The sequence below is a fragment of the Octopus bimaculoides genome, chromosome 4, assembly GCF_046866305.1.
Source record: "Octopus bimaculoides isolate indiv1 chromosome 4, ASM4686630v1, whole genome shotgun sequence".
Classification (NCBI taxonomy): domain Eukaryota; kingdom Metazoa; phylum Mollusca; class Cephalopoda; order Octopoda; family Octopodidae; genus Octopus; species Octopus bimaculoides.
Genome location: NC_142931.1, coordinates 12,276,674 through 12,301,360, shown reverse-complemented (window position 1 = coordinate 12,301,360; position 24,687 = coordinate 12,276,674). Strand labels below are relative to the sequence as shown.

The window sequence follows — 24,687 nt, the reverse complement described above, 5'->3', positions numbered from 1 at the left end:
GGTTACATTTTTAAATTCTTCAAGTAATCTCTGCTGATAGAATTTACATAAATCAAGAAATTACAAGATCTTATCTCCATTTCTCAATTTTTCTTTAACAATGTATATTTTCCTTTCAGTACTTTTAGAAGTACATGATACATTTATTAATTTCACCTTTTCATAACTTTTCATTCTTTGAGTCCAAAGAACTGTTCACAAGCTGTATATTACTGACTCATTGAAGAAAAATTAAGCCAGAAAAAGAATGTTTCACATAATTAACATGAAACACGAAAAAATGTTTATCTGTATACCTATATTTTTTACAAAATCCTATCAAAATATAGTTGAAGATTCTAGTGAAGAGAGTAATTTAATAGCAGCGAGTAAAACATTTTGAAAATTGACTGATATGAGTTTGTTAAAAGAGTAGAATCTTTCAGTTTATGTGGTATCACATGATCAAAGATGTAGATCAGTCAAAGGCAGGGTTATTTGTTGGTAGGTGATACTTGTTTTTTCTTCTACCATATTTACTTGTTTTGGATGAACATTTACTTTTCCATACTCCCATGCTTCAGATGGAATTTGTTGAGGCAGATTTTCTACATCTGGATACCCTTCTTGTAGTCAACCCTCACCTGTTTCCCATTAAGGTAATACTCTTCCATGACCAGACAAGTTTTCGTGGAAAATTGAAAGCACACTGTATGATTGTGATGCTCATCATCATACGTCCGCCTTCCATGGGTGGGACAGCTTCACAAGAGCCGGCCAGGCAGAAGCCTGCACCAGACTTCTGTGACTGTTTTGGTAGGATTTTTACAGCTGGATACCCTTCCGAATGCCAACCACTTTACAATGTACACTGGGTGAGTTTAAGTGGCACCTGCATCGACAGCATCACTAAGTACTTGCAAGACAAAACAAACAAAAAACTTTCAAGAGAGGAGGGAGCTTTGGAGGAAGTGATCTTGTGTTGGATGATGGTAGGTTATATAGTGAGGCAGAGAGACAGAAACAGGTATCTTGCTGTAGAGGAAGTACAAGGTTATCCGGCTGGCAAGAGAGAGAGAGAGAGATCTCCAAACTGAGGGAAGTGCGAGAGAGTGGGAGACAGCAGGATGGAGATGGTGGCAAAATGCCGGGCATACTCACAAGGGATGGGAATTGGAATATAAATAGAATAGTTGAGTAAAAGAAGGGATATAGATGGTGGCAAGTGCCCAGGCACACCCTTGATGTTCAAATGCCATAATATAAGTGGCAGGGTATTGCAAACGAAATGTGATTTAAGAGTATGGAGGGGGGTGCGTAGTGAAAACCTGGGTATATATAGAGAGTAGGGGCGACCGGATAGCAATGAACAGGGTTGTGAGGACAAGATTGGGGACAGGCATAGTGTATGAAGGAGGAAATGTGAGGAAGAGAAGAGATGTGGAGATGTAGATTGGTTTGTTGGGGTAGGGTGAGTGAAAAGTTTTCTTATGTATGGGTGGAACACAGTTGGTGGGGGGGGGGGGCATGTCGGTGGAACATAGAGGTCAGAGGCTAGCAGAGCGCAATGATGATAACAGTGGTACAGGCCAAGAAGACAGGATTGGGGAGTAGGAAGTAAGCATAGTGCACGAAGCGTAAATGTGAGGAAGAGTAGAGATGTAGAGACGTAGTTTGGTTTGTTGTAGAGTGTGCAAGAAGTTTTCTTAAGTGTGGGTAGGACACACAGCCCTTCTAAAACTCAGTTTTGCTGATGTGGGCAGATCTTCTCTAGAACTTTATATTGCCAGACATCTCGGTCCATTGTCATTTCCTCCATGAGGCCTAACGTCCTGAGATTGGTCCTTACCACTTCACCTCGCGTCTTCCTGGGTCTCCCTCTTTCACGGGTTTCTGTGAGTGGCACTTCTTTATGCAGCTGTCCTCATTCATATGCATCACATGTCCTAACCAATGTAGTCTTCTCTCTTGCATGCTAAATGCTCATTTATAATTATTGCATGATGCCAAGGCAAGGAGGTAGTAACATACATGTATGCATATATGTAGCTATACAATGGGTTTCTTTCAGTTTCTACCTACCAAATCCACTCACAAGGCTTTGGTCAACCCAGAGGTGCCATACATTGAGACTGAAACTGAAACCATGTAGGTAGGAAGCAAACTTCTTATACTGCAATAGTTGTAGATATTTGTATGTGTTCTTCAATACAATGTTTTTATGGTTAACAGAATGTACATGATAATAGGGAAATGAGGATTTATAGAAACTCCATTGATAGGCAAGGTGTAATATTTAATCTTTAATACTGTGAACAAATAATGAGGATTTAGTATAACTGTAGAAAGGATATGAATTGAAGTGCTTCCTGTTACAATTTCATGAAATTCAAAAACAAAATCTTAAAATGTGAAGTTAAATACAGTTTTTAAAATATTCTCATTGACCATGTTTTTATTGAAATAGGTTATTTTTCTTGAAAATATATAATTATATATTGCTTAATAAATCTCACATTTAATTAAAATATATCTCATACTGATAATTGGGCAACTCACTTGTTTCAGTATCTTACAGTCAACTCTTTGCTACTTATAAAAAAAATTTTTCTTTTTTTTCTTCGAGATATGAAATGGCAAGCATAATGAAATTATTCTTTTTGAGTTTATTGTTTTGTTTAGCGAAAGCTAATGAGGCCTATGATCAGAAGCTTTTCAGTTGTGATCATTAGAGAATATGTCAAGGATAATGTTATTTAATATATGTCCCTTTTTTTTTTTTTAGATGAGGCTGTTATTTCTAGCAAATTGAGTGATAACATAGAGATACCCTTGTTAGCTTGTTCAAGTTCATTTTCTTATCTTGATAGAATGGCAATAAAACTAATTTTAAAAATGTCCTTATGTATTGACTGGTATGTGAGGATTTTTGGAGAATGTTTTGATTTGGCATTGACTTGGTTAAATCAAGAAATCTCTTCCTTGTTACATAATCTGAGTGTGATGATGTGTACTCAGTTCCTTCAAATCATTATAAAGAAAGTTATTTGCAGTTTGATTAAAATATGTAAATTTCACCATTAACTTTCTTAGTTAACCTAAAATTGATTGTAAATACAGGGTGTTCAGGATAAATTTGACAGCTTGTATGAATGGGAAAGAAAACAATATTCCGTCGAAAAACAAAAGTATTATTCAAAGAAGTTGCCCTCACCTTCCACTACAGCCTCAAGACAGTTCTGGAACTGGCACATGCATTCTTCACTGTGTCCCTGGGAAGATCTTCAAATACCTCCTTGATCTTGGCCACCAGCTTGGCCTTGGGTCGTGCAGCCAGAGTGGTTGGTGCCTTTCTTAACTGTCCCACACATAGTAATCCATAGGATTACAATTTTGGGAATTAGATGGTCAGGCTTTGGGGTTGGTGAAGTTATAGAAATTTTCTGATAACCACTTCTGACTCTTTCCTGAGGTATGGCAAAGAACTGAATCCAGGTGCCATGCATATGGCGTTCCAACAGTAGTCCTCTCCAGCCAAGGATTGACCAAGTCATCCAGCAGCTTCACATAGTTCTCTGAATCGAGTTTAAGGCCCTGTTTATCAGTTGTTTGATGAATTCCAGTGTGCAGACACAGTCGGAATGCCTGTGTCCCTTCCTGCTGCCCATGGCTTCATAGTCTCCATTGCAGCTGCCTCTGTTATATCATACAGCCTTTACAATGTTCACAGAACATTGCACAAGTCATGGTGTCGGCATTTTGATACCAAGTGCAAATCCTGATACACGTAACTCTTTTCCAATATTCAAATGGCTTCCAGTTTTTTTGTGTTAGCTAACTTTTTCTCAACAATAATTTTAATCGTTGAGCTCTCTCCAATACCATTGACCTTCACCTATGTATCAAGCTGTTTCTGAGAAGAGACATAAAAATATATGTCGAACACTCTGTACAGGTTTACATTTAAACACAACAATGTACAAAAAGGGAGAATATATATATAAAAAAAATTCTCACATTCTATTCTCTTACATACATTCATATATACAAATTGTTCTTTGTATTCTCTGTTAATATCTAAGTTAAATAAATTTAATAGTAATAAGTTGACCAAATCGGGTTCCTTGCAGATTTGGTGTTACCTTTTATTTTTTACTTGTTTCAGTCATTTTGACTGCAGTCCTGCTGGGACACCACCTTGAAGTGATTTTTAGTTGAACAAATCAACCCTGGGACTTACTTTTTTAAGCCTAGTACTTATTCTATTGGTCTCTTTTGCTGAACCACTATGTTATGGGGATGTAAACACACTAACAATGGTTGTTAAGCTGTGGTGGGTGACAAACACAGACACAAAGACACACACACACACAAATCTACTCACAGGGCTTTGGTTGACCTGAGGCTATAGTAAAAGATACTTGCCCAAGGTGCCATGCAGTGGGAATGAACCCAAAACCCATGTAGTTAGGAAGCAAGTTTCTTACAACATAGCCATAAGAACTGTGAATAAAACAATTAAAAAAAAAAAATATCAGTAAATGCTAAGCCAGATTTCTTCCTGGTAAATCAACACCAAACCATGTACTAAAACTTCTCAGCATACCAAAGGATGATTTTAAGAACTAGTGGGTCCTTGAAGATCCTCTGCAGCATGTAACACCACAGTAAATTCTTGAGACCTATTCAGCAAAGTTGTATAGATTATAAAGAATATTTGCCTTCCAGAGTTGATTGAAAATAGGCTGGAGAGTGAGATATATTTGGACTCTAGTGGTAGATGGTATAGGTTTTTCTACCTTAAGCACATGCTTTTTCCTTTACTTTCCAACTTCTACACCAATGACTAATGAAGAAATGGTGAAATATATTGATTTATGAAGAGAACTACCTCTGTGCCAAACCAAAATGCCAACTTCAAGTAACTTTGTGGAAAGGTGGAATACTCAGGATACTTAAATGTTACTTCTGGTATACATCTCAACTTCAAGACCCAGATCCAGAAGTTAAAAGCAAAATTCAGTGCTTACAGCAACATTGTCAGCAAGCTCACAATTGCAATAGGAGATGCAAGTCCACAACCTCTCTATTCAACTATCCTTTCTATTATTTTGTTCCTGAGTACACCAGCTTATTGTAGGATAGATTTACTCTTACAAAGAAGTTAGATTCAGTCCTTAATGCTTCCTGTTGTCTAATCACAAGCTGTCTTTAACCAACAAACATTTGACAATCTCAGGCCTAGTGTGCTAAGAATGACTGGGAAGGAAAAACCCAGTAGTCTACCACCTTCAATAACACTGGAAATGGTGTCACCCAGAGTGAATGTAAGGTGGGTTAAGTGGAAATAGCTCAATTGATTGAGAATTGTAGTTGGCAGAACAAAGGTGACATAAAGCTCTTTCAGTGATACTATGTTGGACTGTGTTACAAACTATGAAACACATGTTGCCATGCCATCTAATACAAGAATCATGCATTTCTGCTGACCTTGCAATGTGCAGTGATAATGCAAAGATATGTCTTAAATTTTGACTGAACAAAATTTAGCTGAATGTGTAGTTAACTCTATAAGAAAACATTAGGAACACAACATAGTTGTTAAAAATATGTTAACTTGGTTTGGGAGAAATGAATGCTCTCTGGCACATGATCCTTCAATGGAAGGAGTATGAAACCTGAACATTTTTTGATTGAGAACTAAAATACAAATTTAAGAAAACGTCAATAAGTCATACTTTCGCAAAGTGATCTTCACTATAAAGCTGTATTAAAGTGTTAATCTTCAAACAGAAGACAGTGATTATAGATTTAATTAAAATTTTAATTTTCTTTAGATAAATCTCATTAGAACAGCAGTTCATTTGTAGCTTAGCCCCAGCAGCAATAGTGTTCTACAAATGTCCCCTTCCTCGTGTTTTGTTAAAAAAGAAAAAAATCCTGCTGGTTAATTAAATAGAGTTAATTTTGCGCAGTGGTTTATTGTTTCATCAAGGATGTGTGTCTTTTAAAATATTTGCGTAGACTAGTGTCTCCTATATTAAATTTTTATGGGAATTACTTAGGAAGGTAAGAACTATCACGATGATCATTGTTTTAACATCTACTTTTCCATACTTGCATGGGCCATGTGAAATTCATTGAGATAAATTTTCCATGGTCTGATGCTCTTCCTGTTGCCAATACTCAACTGTCTTCAAGCAAGTTAATATTTTCTGTAGTCTTTCAAACAAACATCAATGACTGGACCTGTTTACATAGGAGATTACAAATTAGTCTCTATTTTTTATAAGCAGTACTTCATTTACAGTCACCATATCATTTTTATGCTCATGTTTACATGTTTTTCCATGCTGGCATGGGTTAGGTGAATGTTATTGGAGTGTTGCTTTATTGCTGGATGCCCTTCCTTTTGCTAACCCTTAATTTTTTTTAAGGGATCTCTTATTCCATATGACTTGAAAGGCATGAAACGAGCAGATGATTTGCCGACAATAACAATACCACCAGTGCACCCAAACTTTCATAGTAACTTGTAAACACACACACACACACACACACACACACACAGTTTCCATCTACCAAATCCACTTGCAAAACTGAACACAAAACCATGTGGATAGGAAGTAAACTTCTTATTCACACCCATGTCTCTTCTAGCAGCATATTTTCCTTAAATTTTTTTTAAAAGAGGAATTCTTTCAATTTCCATCTATTAAATTCACTCATATGGTTTTGGTTGGTCTGGGGTTAATGAGAGAAAACACTTGATCTACAGTGGGGTCAAAACCACATGGTTGTAAAGCAAACTTCTTAATCATACAACCATGCATGCATCTAATGTAATGAAATTATATTGGTTCTTGGCACATCATAAGTCAATCATATTTCTACTGACAGATTTTTTGAGAATGAGTCTAAAATATAAATATTGTACCTAGTTGGATTATTTTATTTCTAAGAAGAATCAGTGCTCCTCATTGTACCCCCTTTGCCTCTCCCTTATGAGCTCCCAATGCTCTTAGTGGTTAAGGGCCACTGCACTAGAGCAACCTGATTTTCTGTGTAGTTGGAAAAATTCAAATAGTAATTTCAAAGTAAAACCTTTTACTAATTAAACAATCATGCTTTGAAAGGAATTAAAAACAAACCTTTCCAACATTTATCTGGATAAAAAGATTGTATAACATAACCTTTAATGAATGGAAATACTTCTGCATATATAATAGAAATATTTAGACTTACATGTAAAGATTGTAATGTGACATGAGGTTTATTGTCCCTGGTTTAATATCAGGCTACTGTGAGTACAAATCCTACTGGGGGGTTAAATTTGGCTTTCATTCTACTGGAGGTTCTAGTTTGATTCAGTCAACTATACCTGTCCTATACAAACATTACCCTTGTTAACTAATCAAAGGAAACGAATATTGTACAATTATTATAAGACACAAAGCCAACAAAGAATTACTTTGTTTTATTTTTAAAGCTATTTATATTATATTATTAATATTTTGAAATGTAATAAAAAAAGAAAACTATACCATATTGATACTTGGAAACCAATCTATTTAAAGATGTAATTTTCTAAATTACATGTTTTTGTGGTGAAATAAAACAAAGCACAATGTTTTGATGATGGTATGAATGGATGTTGTTGGTAGTGCATTGAATATATGCCTCGAAGTGCTTATAACAGATGACATTCAAGATTTAACAGGTTAGGCAGTAGCAGTCAGATGATGTAAATGTTGAACAAAATTATTATGAAATGGCTGAAGTATATAACAACGGGTACAAGTCCATTACATTGTTGGCAAATCATTTAGTTGTAATCTTAAAGGTCTGAGATCAGTTCCCACTCAGTTTGTTTTATATTTCCTTTGCAGTTGCTAATTATGTCCTATATGCCTTTTCCTCAAGAGATCTAATCTATAGACATAGTGGAATGGAACTATGAAGGTCATTTTAATACAAAACATTATTTCTGTCCTCCCCCTTCCTTTTCAAGTGAGCTTCAGTAAGCTTACACCAGTTATTTCTCTTTTGAATTATTTATTTCAGAAAGATGATGCTGAAATGGAATGTGCTAGAAAAATACTGCAGTCAGCATATGAAAGATTTGATATCAGAAATTTAAATGATAAAACCTAATAAATCTCAATCAAATATTTATTTTTTTTAAAATCTTTTTTTCATTTCTGACATTAGTAAACTTCTGTCAATTATCTGAACAAGTTTTGATAAAATATATTCATATGGTTCATCAATAAGCTGAATTTGTCTAATCAGTTGCACTTGATTCATTACTACTTCAATGTCATATACAAATTATTATTGATCACAAGTATATTGATTTCAGGAAAAACAAAAGTAATTTTAAATGAGGGTAACATAACTGTAAATTCAAGCATTTTGTTTGGTGTGTACAGATGTCATAATGCCAATTATCCATTCATTTTCTCTGCCTTATTCCTTGGAAGGTCATGGGGGTAGTCCTCAAGTACTTCCTTTATTAAGGTCTTATCAGAAGTAACCTTCTTTATACTTTCCAGCTGGATTCCTAAGCATGACCAACTGAGATTATAGATATCATCTAGCCATCTCATTCTTAGTCTACTCCTAGGTCTCCTGCCTATTGACTTGAATAATCTGTTTTTCAATTCTTTCTTATGACATTTTAATTACGTCTGTAGTACTGGAGCTGTGGATTCTTAATGTGGAGAAGCAGCAGCTCAACTTGGAGAGACTCCTTGATATCCGAGCTGTGCATCTTGTCGAGTAATGTTACTCCAGAGATCCTTCAGAGGAACTCCATTTTGGCCTCTTGTATTCATGACCATATTCTTTTGGCTCATTATCCAACATTCATGACTATAGGTGAGGATGGGCAGTTTAGGGGCAGTTGCAGAGCCTCTATGACTTGTGGAAGCTAGTGAGGAAGTTATTCTCAGATTGGAAACCTAGTGTAGGCTAAAGGCACTGAAGGGCTAGGTTAAACTGAGCGGTGGATTAAGTGTATGCAAACCTTAGCTACCCATCCATCATTAACAGATGATAGTAATTAGAAGTAAAATAAATTCATAACAAAACTTAATTCTACTCTTATTTGTTTTATGAATTATGTACATATCTAAAACTTTTTCCTTTGATAATGTTATTCCTTTATTAAAAGAAAAATATTAAAAAATTGTAACTCAGATTGTTAATTTTCAAAACTATTTTGTCTTTAGGACATGGGTCCTTAGGTTCAGTGGATCTAGAGAATTCAGCAGTTGAAGTTTTCTAGTCTAGTCTAGAGCAATCTATGCAGAATATGATTAAATAGTATTCACAGCTGGAATACCTTTGATCAAAGGTATTCCAGCTGTGACCACTTCATCTTTTTTTCTATGTGCAAAGTAATTTGAGAGAGATTTGACTGATCTTTCAAGCAGGCTATTTGTGGGCATATAGTGGCACTCTTGAACAATATACAAGTAAGGGTCACAGTTTTTACCTGTTATAGTCATTTAAGAATTTATTGTGTTAACTTCAGAATATGCTAATTCATTTCATTAGGAAAATGGACATTGAATATTAGCTCTTGAAAATGTTGGGTATGTGAGCTTATTCAGGAATGTGAATTTAAAATCTTTAAAGAATCCACGAACATTTACTACTTAAGTCACTCCATATGGCTGGAAAATAATTACCACTCAAAAAAGTAATGGATCTCATTCTTTTTATTTGTTAGTATGGAAATACTTGTAAAATATTGTGTTGATTTGAAAGTTTTGCAATATTTTGGTAACTTATTTCCTTTATTCATCAAATCGCAACAAAAGTAGCCTAGCATTCAAAGTGGAGGTCATCTTGTTGCACCGTCTGAAGCCAACTTTCTGCCGGTCCTTTGATCCCCATGCTGATACCAGTTCTTGTACTTCAGATGAAGAACCCTTTCATTGAAGCTCCGATCTCCTTTTGAATTGCGAGCACAGGAAGTGAGTCGTGGATTGGAACAAGTAATCTGAGGAAGATATTTTTCCATAATCCTTACATGCGTAAGCAGTGGCAAGAGACAGCTTCTGGAACCTGTTGCCAAGTATGGGCGTTTTGATCAGCTAATGCTCTGTGTCTGGTGAAATTATGAGGGGATAATTCACTATAAGTTTGTTTTGGGCAGTCAAACCATTGATGGCAACTTGTACTCTGGACAGCTGGGGTGGATGTATGACATTGTGTGGCAAAAATAGCTGGCATTGGTTAACAGAAAGCAAGCTCTTCTGTAGCAAAACAGTGCAAGACATACCACTTGAACTACCCAGAATAAACTCCAGGAACTTGAGGGAAGGAAACTGATGCCACACCCAGTATACAGCCTGGACCTAACTCCCTCAGATTATTACTTGTTCTGATCTATGACTCACTTCTGTGCTCATGACACTTCATCAAACACGAGAAGGTGGAAGCTTCAGTGGAGTCTCAAAGGACAAGAACAGGTATCAGCATGGGGATCAAAGAACTGGTGGAAAGGTAGCTTCAGATGGTGCAACACAATGGCCTCCACTTTGAATGCTAGGCTGCTTTTGTTGCGACTTGATGAATTAAAGCAAATAAGCTACCAAAAATGTAAAACTTTTGACTTAACACAATACTTCTAATCAGATTAAAGCAATTGTTTAAAATTGTTTTATAAAATGGTAAAATGGTTGGGCAAATGTTTTCTAATCTTCCCTTGGACTGACTGAGTGGTGCATTGTAGAAGGCCATGTCTATATATATATATATATATATATATATGAGAGAGAGAGAGAGGCACACAAGCATGGCTATGTGGCTAAGATGTTCATTTCTCAACTGTGTTGTTCTGAGTTCAGTCCCACTGCACAGCACCTTAGGTAAGTCTCTTCTACTATAGCCTTAGTCCAACAAATGCCTTGTGAGCAATTAAGTTCGCATGTGTCTGTGTGTCTGCATAAACTATGACTTCAGAGGAAGAGTCACTCCTTGTGGTTGGACTGCAACTGGTGATGTTTGTTGATGTTTCCTGTTAACAGATCATCCACAAGATCTGCACTTTCAAATTCCTTAGAATAAATATCCCTTACTTGAAAAACAGATAAAGGCTGGTAACAGGAAGTACATCTGGCTGTAAAACATCTTGCCTTAATTTCTTCCTATTTACATTATGCTAGCATGGAAAAACAGATGTTGAATGAATACCATTCATTTCTTTTTATCAATACCTTTATCATCAACCAGTAATTTTATGTTTTACTATATTTATGCATAGTAAATCAGAAACAACCATGTAATGAACATATATATAGTTTATAGTTTACTGCAAAACAACTAAAGCAACAAGTTTGTGCTTCTAAGATTTAAAGTTGGTCATATGCTACCTCTGTATCTATTTATCATCATAATTTTATTCTTTTAAAGTGGTGGGTTCCTTGATAATTGTCAACACCTTATGTCTGCTTTTCCATGATATTATGGGTTAGAACTCTTTTCTCTAGGACAGTGTCCTTTCATTTGTTACAGTTGTTTGTCATCTTGTATGTTCAACCTCTTCAGATCAGCTTTCTTCACCACTTCTTCCTAAGTTTCCTTGGTTTTTATCTTCTACAGAGATCTTCCACTTAGATTGGTTCGCACTCCAGACCAGCAGTCATCCTCCATATGTCTCACATGTCTGTACCAGTGCACTCTTCTCTGTCACATACACTGCATCCGATTCCTCTTCAGTGGTACATTGTACTTGGTACACAAGTATTATACAATGTGCCCTTCACTCAGAGAGAAAATCATTTTGTTGCCAGTTTTCTCCACTTTCTACTTACTTCAGCTATTATGCTTCCAGAACGTCTTCCACTGTTAATTTGATCACGTAAGTAACAGAAGCTATCAGCTATAACTACCTCTAGCATTTGAAAGGATTTATTTCATGGGTGCTCTTACTGCAAACTACTACTGTGCATTTGCTGCTGATGCCACCGCATCTTATAAACATTAAGTATGCTTTATGGAATTCCTGCCTTGATCCTTTTTTTTTTATATATGTATATTGAACATGGCCTCTTCCTAGATAGCAATTCAGTCTTGATGTCTTCTTTCTTGTAAACTAAACCTTTTTTTCTTTGTCAAGTTTACGTTATGACTTGCTCTAGGTTTTGCTTCTACATATGAAATTTATTCTCTTCAACAGGTCAAGCTGTAAAAATCAGCTCATCAGCTTACAGAAGTTCCTACAGACTGCCTCTCTTATCACCCACAGAACAATAATGAATAGAAGGGGTCTGAAAACTGAATTTCTGATAGTTGCCTATTTGGTTACTAAATCCCTCTTTAAACTCATTGCTATCTCTCATTTTACTCATTTTTCTCGTGTTGGGACCTGTTACAGGACCACTGAGATTGGTGGAAGGAAGGTATTTTCAGACTAGAAACTTTGCTTGAATGTTTGCAACCAAGTGATCTCTGCCAAAAGGTCCCAAGAAACCAGGTGGGAGCAAATCTACTATCCAAGTAAGTCATGGCAGGATTTGAACTCAGAATGCAAGGAGCCAGAACAAATATTGCAAGGCATCCAGTCTGACATTCTTACAACTTTGCCAATTCACCACCTTGGTTTGGTACATTTTATCAATCCCCAAAGGATGAAATGCAAAGTTGACCATGGCATGATTTGACCAGAGTGCAGAGAGTGGAAACAAATACTGCAAAACATTCTTGTCTGACACTTTAATGACTCTACCAGTTCACCACCTCTCATTTTTTTCAAAGACCATTACACTAGACATGGCATGGTACTGTGTCAAAGGCCTTTTCCAGGCTAATGCATGTTAGCTATAGTGGTTTGCATTAGCTAAGAATTTCAACAGTTGTCTATTAGAAGGCATTAGTGATATCTATCCTGAACTGCATCTCATCTAAGCTTATTCTCTTCCTAATCAGTTGTGCTATGTATCTCTTTCTGTTAATTTCATGGCTTAGTTTATCAAATTTGGTGCTTCTATAATTGTTTTTTTCTAGAATCTCTTTGTAGCATTTGGTGATTATACTCCGACAGTAGTCATTGGATATAACACTTCCTTGTACTACCTGTTTGACTAAACAAGAAACTAGTGAACATATAAATTTGCTAGATATTTTCAGTATATCAACAATTATATCTGATGGTTCAGAGTTGCACTTTCATCTGTATAGCTTTCAACTATAATAGCTGGCCTACTTGTTGTAGTTCCTCACTCTCCCATGCATTCTCCTCATTCAGCAACCTCTCTCAGTCACATTCCTATGACTCTTACTTCTCTCTATTATTATTAAGGGCAAGTGCATTGCTATCATTCTGTATACATTTCCCTCCAATCTTGTATTGATTCACACTGACACACAGCTTTGCAATTTGGAACACTTCATGCCTCTGGTTTTCTCATGCAGAACTTTGACAAACTTTTTATTTTCATTTTCTAGTTTGCTGATATTGTTTCTTGTTCCTCTTTTTCTTCCCATCTTTCCAGACCTGTCTCTTTTGTAGTTCTCTTTACTGTATTATAGTTCTGTTTACTGTACTATTCTACCATCATGTCATTTTAAGTCTAGCTAGAACCTTGCTCAACTTACAGATCTGCACCAGATTATCCTCCATCTTATAAGTCTCTAATCTCTTCCTCCTCACCATACATGCCATGTAATACTTCTTTGAACCAACAACTTGCCAAAAGTTCTTTTAGCTTCCACGCCTTTGTTTTCCAGATTGTCTTCTGTCTCTGAGTTTACCAGCCCTTATTCTGAGGTCACTGATCACTCTAATGTTCACAACCAGTTGTCTATCCCACTTTCTGGTGAGTATAGTCTGCTGGATTGTGTTTTTACCTTCTTGGTAGGCGACTGGATATCTGAGGTTAGTGATACAAGCAGGTCATTTGTGTTAGAGAACTTCAAAGGTCATGATCCCTCTTTCTTCCTTGTAACATATTCATAACATTTAAGTTGGGAGTAGCCACCATGACATTACTGACCCCAATTGTGATAATGAGGTTGTCATCAGTTATCAAAATTTCCATATTTTCCCCCTTTTCTCTTCATATGTAGAGGTAATTAACATTTAATATATAAGCCTAAAATGAAAATTAAATTAGTTATCAATATTGCATATAGTAATGTAAGTATTTTTTAATCATCTGTAGACAATCATAAACAATTGTACATGAGAGAAATGGGTGGTGTATTCAACAAAGATGTGTGCCTTGCTTTAGACATGATAAAAATGAATGATACATGTGATGGATAAGATTCTATAAGCTGGTGGTGTGTTGATGGAAAGACTGTTAAAACAAGGGATATCTTAAGTGAGGTAATTAGATGTTAGCAACAAGTAGGCCTTAGGTTTTTTTTGTGTTTTTTAAAGATATTGAAAAGGTGTTAAATAATTCATTCCTTCTATGCTTGTGTGAAATTTAAACTGGCTTTGGTAATTGACAATAGTCTATCACTTGTTACCCTTAGAGTCTGTTATATTATTTTATTACTAATGTAATACTTGTAAAAAAAATAATGGGGCTTTTATATGGAGCAGCTTATGCAAATATGTGTGGAGAACAAGATGGTAACTTTGACTTATGCATAGAAATATAGATAGAGCTCAGGTGATGTTAGAAAAGTAATTAGGTAAGAAAGAAAGGAAACCTCTCTCAATGTATGTGATCAGCGAGATGTGTTCTTAAATAGGTTATTATTCTTTTATACACTATCATCGTCATCATTTAACATTTGTTGTCCATGCTGGCATGGGTTGGATGGTTTGACTAGGGCTGGCAAGCTGAGGTACTGTACCAGATCCCAGTCTGATTTGGCATGGTTTCTATGGCTGTTTGCCCGTCCTAATGCCAGCCACTCTGAGAGTGTAATGGATACTTTTACATGCCACCAGCACAGTTGCCATTTGCATGACACCAGTATCTGTCACGTTGGCTTGATGGATCTTCTACTCAAGCACGGCATATTTTCAAAGGTCTCAGTCATTTGTCATTGCCTCCACAAGGCCCAACATTCAAAAGGTGCTTTTTAAGTGCCACTGGCACAGGTGCTAATTATGCAACACTGGCATCAGCCACATTGCCTCTGTGAGGCCCAATAGATATTTAAGTATCTCTTAATTACAATAGTGGTAGTGAGCAGTTAACAATCTTCATTCAAATATTTTCTTTAAATATATACAGAGAATATAACAGTTTTAGAAGCCACATCCCTCAAATTTCAAAACAAAATGTACTCTTGCTTTTGTAACATAATTACTGTTTATTCACAATGATCCACCTATATTTACTCCACTCATTAGCAATCCAGAATAGACTTTGCAATACTCACAAGTTGTCAAGTATAAACATTGAAACTGCAGTATTTCTTTGATTAAAACATAATACTTGGAATAAATGTTTACATAGATACTTTGTTATGAAAATACAAATGATGCAAGTGATTTTAAAGGCTGTTTTCCAATCCAGAATTGCTAGCAATGCTAAAAAAACTCTATATTAAAAAAAAGAGTAGGTAGGACTAGCTCATAGATACTTCCAGCAGCTGCTGAATGTGTTAGAAATTTATGAAAATAGTTCATAAATTAAATATTTAAGACTCTTTCAGTATCTATTTGTAATTATTAATTTTTTAATATGTATGTATGTAATTTTGTCTATCCAAGTTTCACAGATTTATAATTGGTCTGATTTATCAAAGTGTAAGCTTTGTATAGTTTTATGCAACCAAACTGTTAGAAAAAGTTCTATAATTAACCCTTAAATGGTTGGAAAGGGTTGTTGCATGAATGGGGAGAAAACAAAACTATATCTCTGTTCCTTAAGATTAGTTTTTATAGTTATTTTCACTTTAAATAAGTACAAAACTATAACAATTGTTAGTCTCTTGCGCAATTAAAAATTTACAATCTCATTATTGGAAAGTGCTATAAAGTATCACTGTCTTTTGAGGATGGCTGTATCCATGTCAAATTTTCAAAACATCAATTGATGGTGTCTGCTATTCTCCATTGGAACATCAGTTGATGATATCTCCCGTTTTAGGGTTAAGTACCAAAATTGTTGCTCGTTTGCCTGCAGTCAATAATGGAAAAGAGTTTACCTAAAGCTATTTCTTAAACATATGGAAAGTGAAATCTGAGAAGTTTTGTAAATAGAGTATGTTAGGTTGGATCAAGAATATAAAATAGGTATCTTGAAAGTATTTATTCCTACCTGGATATCTGAGCAAACTACTTAAGCAAGTAAAGAATGTACTTTGTATTCTCAAATATGGTACATTTGGTGCAGATTATGATTTCAAAATTGATTTATAAAATCTTTCTTCATTATTGTAAACAAAGTTGAGTTCTTTCTCCTTAGGTTTCACTCTTTAAAGTTTTTTTTATTTTTATTTCGAGTATTTTTGTTTTTGGCAATATTTGTCTGACCTTGGGGGCATTTTTAAAACATACAGTTGATTGTTTGAATGTTAAATTTGCCTTTTTAAAAGAAAACAATTTCTACTTCCTAGGTGCCAACATGGTATATGAGATGAAATTCACTTGAATTCTTCTTTACTACTGACTTTCCATGATTCAAAACTAGTTTAATAATACAAACTGTAGATATATCATGTTTTATTAATATTTCATGTAAAAAAATCTCGTCTGTACTACTAGATGAGATCCATACACTTGCATTTCTATATAATAGACGTTTAATGATTATGGTCTAAGTTAGGAACAATGGTGCAACATCAATTGCAAGCATTTTCTCCTGTATACTGTCAGCTCAACATCTGTTTTGGTTTACCCAGAAGTGCAAAACTCTCCCACCATGTGACTGTTTGCTGAAAAGATAGACATTTTGATTTTGAAATTTGTGTGCTTGTGCCACATAAAAAGCATTAAGTCCACTCTGCAGAGTGGTTGGTGTTAAGAAGGGCATCCAGCTGTAAAAATCCTGCCAAAACAGTCACAGAAGTCTAGTGCAGGCTTCAACCTGGCCAGATATTGTGCTACCATCTCACCCATGCTAGCATGGAACATGGACGTTAAATGATGATGAGTTGTGTGTATGTAATAATTGAAGAGGAAGACATTTACTGATTCCCTCTATTTTCTCTTGTGACTGTCTTCCTGTGCACAATAGATTGAATGCTTCACATAAGGCACAACTTCTAAATTTCCCAAATTACTATACAAATGTATTTAACCATTTTTATAATAGTATGGTAAAATTTGCAATTTCATACAGATGTTACAAATTAAAAGAGTCAGTTAACTCATTCATTTAAGAAATAAACAGGCTATTTTTGAAACATGCTTTTTCCTATAACTTGTTTGAATGAAAGGATTGGTTATATTGATCTGTACATCTTTGTGGGATACTGGAGCGTGGTGGTGCTCCTTCTAGAGGCAACCATTCAGCTTTCGACCCTTGTCATTTGCTGAGTAGCAATTTTGGTTGCTTCCTTTTTGAAAAGGAGTGAAGAGTAGATGCTTATGTATGGAGTGTCATCTCTATAGTTATTGGATGTGGGCCTTGAATGCAGAGGACTTTTGAAGCCTAGAAAGAGATGAAAGGAGTTGATTTGCTGGGTGTAATGCTAGTGTTTATGAATGACAGTAAAAATGAGTTGAGAGGAAAACTGGATATATGACGAGTACTCAAAATGGTTAGAAGTGGGGGGACCTAGACAGACATGAGATGAAGAGGCAAAGACTAATCTCAAGGAGATGACAAAGGCTTGCAATTGTTACTGACAATCAAATAGTAAAATGGTGACAGTGATGGAGATACCTAGTCGTCACGCCTATTGATTTACTGTTCACTCTTCTTCTTTGATACCCTCTCATCTGCCTACCACTCTCTCATTCATTCTGTCATGCCACCTGTGTAACAAGGGATGGTAGATCTCCTTGCTACCAACTTGATTACTCTTCAGGGCCACAGGCTAAGTATCCGTTATATGAGAGTTGCACATTAACTTCACAGTTTTATTCTTTGACTGGATAATCTTTCAGTTGTATTTTGTTGTCTATAACAATGCATATTGTTTACTTGTAAAGCCAGCTAGCTAGATTTTGGTTTTATCTACATTGATTTTCAGGTCAGCTCTTTCCAAATTGTCATTGAGCTTACTCCAACATGGATCTAGGTATTTGTTCACATGACATGAAGAGAGACATGATCAGTTTAGTCCAAGATCTATTATGACCACTTAGAATAGTGGTTCGTAACCTGCGTGTTAGTGTCCCCTTGGGATATTGTATACTCACAAGGTGGGCACTAGGGTTTAGGATGGCTAATGTTTATAGACTTGTGATTTTGTTGTTTGGAATTAAAAATATAAACCAGGTATAATGCTTAAATTTTAAATACAATTTTACAAAAGCAAAAAAAAAAAAAAAATATTGTCATTAGAATGATATCATCATCAAATTATCATCATTTAACATCCATTTTCTCTGCTGGCATTGGTCAGACTGCTTGACAAGAGTTGGCAAAGCCAAATATGAGTAGGATATTTTATCAGTGAGCAGAAATATACCAACCTGCCTGATATTGCCTTTGGTTTTTTTTATTTAAGTTTGTTGCTTTAAAATGGTTTATATTAAAACCTATCAAAATTTCATGTTTCTTTCCAAATAACATCTAAAAAAAAGACATATCTCACTAAATTCTTCATTCTTCTCAAAAATAATTGAAACAAAGGTGGTGTATTTTCAACAGAAATATGGTAACAAAAGGAATTTTTTTTTTTTTTCAAGTTGTGGGGTGGAGGCATTTGTAAAAATACTGTTCATTAAAAGGGGCATTGAACTGATAAAATTTGAAAACCACTGGCCCAGATGGACTCCTTGATGCTCAGTAATAGTAGTGCAACACTGTTGAATACAACTGCTTACCTAGTTCACAGGAAGTAACATAAGATTATTAATAGCCAGAGATTTGGGTCCAACAGTTAATCATCTGCTGCCCTTAATTAGAATAACGATAAAGCCAGAGCAGTGTTTGATAGGATTACATTGTGAATATTGCAATCTAAGAAACTATTTGTTAATTTGGCTTACATTTATAGCTGAACAGTTTAAGCATGTTCATGTGTCATGAACTTATTAGATTTTTGACTCATTAATGTGATATAAAAATATGATTATAGCCAATAAACTGAAATATCCTGCAACTATTGGATGATATCAGTTAATGGTTTATGTAGGTTTTATAGTAATTGTTTATCTTTATAAGCATGCAAAGAAGCTTTTTAAAAGTTTTCTTTATGCATGGTAGAATATACCATGTGATTTATGTCACATGGTATATTCTAAATTCAGTTATCTTTTATTTTAAAAATGTTTTCTGATGTAGGACTTTTACAAACAAATATTTGAAATTGTTTGCTAGGCTAACATGATTTATTAATCATTTTATGATAATGATTATTAAGTGCTATTAATGCATTATATCAACCTGCATGGTCATGTATTTTATAGGATTTATATTTTAATTTAAAAGCATGTGGTCTATGTATACAAGATTGTATTTACAAAATATATGTAATAATATATTAGTTGGTAATGTATTCACTTTAGATTATGAAGGTTAATTTTTGAGGACACTATCATCTTATTAAATATTAATTACATACTTTATTTAAAACTAGGTTTTCTCCTTTATATTTAGTAGCTGGGCTAAAAGGGAAAATTATGCTTAATAAAAGTATTTAGATTATTTTTTTCTGAATTGAGGAAAAAAATAATATTGAATGTAGAGATAAGAAAAAATTTTCTCTGGTTATGTTTGTTATTGGAAACTTCCAGGAAGTCTTCTATTAATCTATCTTACTGTTCTTTTAAGCCCTTGTATGTTGTCAAATGTGTAATAACCAATAATTGTACCAAGTATTGTTGTAACCATGAAGAAGATAAATTAGTCATGAAAAATGGCTTCATGCATAAAATTATCCATCCTTGTATGCTTAAATTTACAAATTATCTTTCTTTCTTTTTTTTAGTACACTGAGATTTACTGCCTTAATTTTATTATCTACTTTTTTTATTTATCTAATTAGGAATTTTTTTTTATTATCTGTGACTTACAAATGTTAAAAATAGCTACTAATATGGCTATAACAATTTTACAAGGCTTGATATTTTAAATGTTATTGTATGGTTAGAATATTTCATTCAGTGATAGTAATAACCTCCCTTTAGCTTTGGGTGATTTTTTTTTCCTACAGATTACTGCAGTAGCTATTTTGTCGTTTCATGATGAACAAAGTACAATACAGTAATTATAATGAAGTTTGACTCTTTCGTATTTCTTGTATGATTTTCTTTATTTAATTATTGATTTCAATCATTTTTATTATATGTAATAGTATATTTTCAGAAATAACTGTCAGAAAGTTTCAGATAAGTTGTCCCTTTAGTAGTCATATAAAACAAAATATTAATGGGATTTTTAAGTAGTCTGGCTCTGCTTTGAAGGTTTTATTTATTTATTTATTTATTTGTTTATAGGGCCAGAGCTGAATGGCCGAAACCAAAACAATATCTATATCACAAAAAGGAATCTGATCATTTTATGAACATTTTCATCTATTTCATGTTGAATTTTGTGTAAAAATATACATTAAAAGACAGTCTTCTTGTTAACATTCCACAAAAATACTTAAATAGTTAAATTAAAATAAAATTTTTGGTATCATATACAATCTCATGTTTTCTGTATTGTCGTGAATAAATGTACTGTATCATTATACAGTATTCTTTATATGGATGTGAAATGGCCCAGTGGTTAGGGCAGCGGACGCACAGTCATGGGATTGCAGTTTCAATTCCCAGACCAGGCGTTGTGTTTATTGAGCGAAAACACCTGAAGCTCCACGAGGCTCCGGCAGGGGGTGGTGGCGAATCCTGCTGTACTCTTTCACCACAACTTCCTTACTCTCTTCCTGTTTCTGTTATACCTGTATTTCAAAGGGTCAGCCGTGTCATGCTGAATCTCCCTGAGAACTATGTTAAGGGTACACGTGTCTGTGGAGTGCTCAGCCACTTGCACGTTAATTTCATGAGCAGGCTGTTCTGTTGATCGGATCAACTGGAACCCTCATCGTAACTGACAGAGTGCCACAAATTTCTTTATATATCAATATATATGAAACAAATTCTTTAAAGAATTTGAGATTTTCTTCCTAGGTTAAATTTTTGTAGCAAAACATCATTTATATGACAGGTTTGCGATGGCTTGCTTTTTTCAGCAACTCCTTTTTTACTGTCCTTTATGAGTAGTCTTATAGTGATTTTTACAAAAGGATTTAACAATACACATACTAGCAATATTGGTTAGACCATGTTTCACTAATGAGGTCTGATAAGGTTGAAATATCTCTGTACTACCAATAGTTAGACTCACTTCCCACATTTTACTTATAATTAAATAATTTAAATTCTGGGGTTGTCTCATCTGCTCTCTTAATCAGAATGAATCATTAAGGTAAGAATTTTTTTGTCTTATTGGTACAATTTTAATTAAGTTTACTTGGATCATTATACTAAATACATTGGCATTTATTTTACTAATGCCTAAATTAAAGTATTGTTGCATGACCATATGCTGTGATACTACTAAAACTGAGTAAGGCACGTGAAAAGCAGCAAGAGAGATTAAGTACAATGTTAGCTTCTCAGATGCAGATAATCCTCAGCAATCCATTTCCTAATATTTAGATAAAAAGCAATGGGTTGCACTTAACATTTGTTAATTTTCTTGGGGGAAATATTCCTCAGTTTTTGTTTGCAGTAAATGTTGCATTGAAACTCTTATGTCTTATGCCCATGGCTTATTGTACAACATATTTATGAACATTTTACATTTTATCAAATATTTCAAAATTAAAAGATTTTATCTTGATGGTTCTTGTTTTAAAATCAATATATTCTGTTGTCATGCAAACCAGAATCTTCAAAACCTACTATAAGTTATTTGGTGAAAAAGGTTTACTATTGAATATTGAAGGAGTTTAAAAATGTTAGTCTGTTATGAACAGTTACTTTGAAAATTATATATAGATTATAGTGTATCATTCTCTTTTGCTTCCAATTTATGATTAGTGCAATTTATGTAGTGGATTGGTGAGAAATGAACAACTTTTTATTTTCTTTGATTTGAGAAACAAGCTGACTGTTGAGGTATGGAGAATTTCAATCAGACTGAATTTTGTGATCTATGGTCAAGAAAAAAAAATTGATATAAAAAGCTAATGCTAGCTGGTAGTAGTAGAAGCCATTTAGTATTAATCTTGTCTTTAGATTAAGAAAAATCATGGAACAGAATCAAGAGTAAGAGCTGTTAGTTGATAGTAGGGGTTTTCACATGAGGTCATGATTGCATAGAAAAATGTGAACTAAAAGAAGAAAAAAAAACAACAACAAAACAATGCAAGGATTATGTACAAGTAATTGTAACTTAAATCAATATAAGATTTACATGTATGAAAGAAGTGGGAACGTTTTGTCTTCTGTGTATTTAGTTCTACGTTAAATCAGCTTTGATTTATGACAGTTTCCTATTTTATACTTATCAATTTTCATAAATTTTTAATTCATTTGGTATTCACAGCACAATGACCTAATTGTTTGTTACTATTTGTACTTTAACTTTTACTTTGTTGATTTTGGTAGCTGTGCCTTTCTGTTGACTTTGCGTCTTGTTGATGACCATGTTAAATCCAATTTGAAAAGAGTCTGGGTTTCATTGGGTAAAACCAGACAGTGATGAATAGTGTCTACCTTCATGGCCTGGTGCTCTCTACTTAAGAATAAGGGTGAAATTCATGTTCAGAAAACACTCACATTTAAACCAGGTCTGACTAAAAGAAGTTTATCATACAGTATGGCTAATGTATAGTTTTCTCAGACAAGTTATTTATAACTGCAGAGGAGAGAATGTGAGGTATTTCTCTTATTGGAATGTTTAAATTATTGAAATGAGTTGTTTTGATGGCTTTTAAATGACAAAGGTAGATTGTAGAAATTTAATAATTTGTCTTTATTTTTTTTTTACTATAATTATTTATTGTGATCCCTGCTTATTTAAAGTTGTGAAAATGATTGTTGTTTAAAATCATGTATCTATTTAGGATAATAAACGTTTGTATTAATTGAGGAGATCAACCATTGGGATTAAAAACTGAACAATAATTTTTGATAATGATTCAAAGGAGTTCATATCTGACAGTCATTGGTTGTTAAACTGAAAACCAATGGATCCATAGTTGAAAAGCTGGTACTGCACTGGTATGCATGTCAAGAACACTTCTCACTGATTCACTCTACCTAGATTTTAAGTTGGTATTGTAAGTACACTGACTGTAGTTTAATTACTAATGTTTTATTGGCTTGCAGTGCTGTATTCAAATCCTTTCCCATGGTTTATGTATTTACCTTAAAATTCTGAAATTAGCAGAAACAGTAGAAGTTAGAAAAATGATCTTGAGCTCACCAGACCATATTTTATATTGTTGAGTGTTTTGTTTGTAGATGAATTTAATTAACACAAAATTTTACAATGATCCCAGTTAACAACTACATGATAAAACCTCCCTCTCTAGTCTAGTTTCTTTAGCCTGTTGACGATAGATTTAGTTGCATAGCATTTTTTAAAGAATTGTATTGGAAGAAAAAGCAATTAAAACATTATCATAAAATTAGACCTGTGTATTGTGTATTTTTAAAAATGTATATGGAGTATATAAGTACATACAAGTAGGGTAAAGCAGTATTCAGTGCCAAGGAAAGGGTTTTATAAATTTTATAATTTATAAATCTCAGATCTATTATTTGAATTTCATATTTCCTATCATCAGACTAGGTACAAAGTAAACCAGTCTGATGATTGAATAACTAGATGAGAGATACTAGCTGTTATAATCACTATATATATATATATATATATATATATATATATATATATATAAACACACACAATATGTATCGAAGATGGTTGGTATCCATACCTTTTGCATACTTTCTTTGTTAAATTCAATGTTTGTAATTCAGTTTCAGTAGGTTAAGTTGATATTTGCTAAAAAGACATTAGTGGCATAGAAACTCTAGATCATTGCAGTTCTAAGGATCAAATTAAATAATTTGTGCAATATTTGGGTGGTGAATTACTCTTTGTTAGTTAACTAGGTGCATGAAAATTATAATTTAGAATTATTCTTTTTACACTGTTGTCCCTTTAAAATCAAAATGGTTTAGAGGAAACTTCTTATTTTAATTTCTGTAAAGAGTTATAGTTGAATGAAGAAATTGAATATCTATTGATTTTTTTTTTTAACTAAAATTTTCAACTGAAGAGTAGTTAATGTAATATAATTGTGTAATTATTTTTGAGATGTAAAGGAAGAACTAAAGTCTTTCATTACTTACTTAATAATAAGATCTTTATAACGGTAGTTGGGTGATTTTTCTCTATTTTGGGTGCAAAATGCTTATGAATTTCTTTGTACTACCTGTTATGATAGTATTTTTCTGTATTCACACTATAGAAAGAATAAAGATTCTATGTTTCTGAAATCTAATCACTTTGCATAAAGGTGCTGATCATCTATTTTGAGCAAATCTTGTTGTCATTTAAATAGTTTTTCTAATATAGAAATTTATGTATTGGTTATTCTGAAGAATGCTGTGTT

The 24,687-nt window shown here is 34.0% G+C and overlaps 1 protein-coding gene across 22 annotated transcripts in view; it reads left to right on the top strand.

Annotated features, from left to right (window-relative positions):
- LOC106883563 (uncharacterized) overlaps positions 1–24,687 on the top strand; it is a 105,826-nt gene that overhangs the window by 8,041 nt on the left and 73,098 nt on the right. For 5 of the 22 annotated variants that reach the window (XM_089350285.1, XM_089350292.1, XM_052966891.2 and 2 more), the window contains exon 2: positions 13,720–13,808. The exons of 14 other annotated variants lie outside the window; for them this stretch is intronic. In XM_089350285.1, coding sequence (XP_089206411.1) covers positions 13,776–13,808 — 33 coding nt within the window. In that variant the 5' untranslated portion in view covers positions 13,720–13,775. Of the gene's footprint in view, positions 1–11,592; positions 11,852–13,719; positions 13,809–24,687 lie in introns of all 22 variants that reach the window. 3 more of the 22 variants (XM_052966892.2, XM_089350290.1, XM_089350296.1) reach the window with 2 other exon arrangements.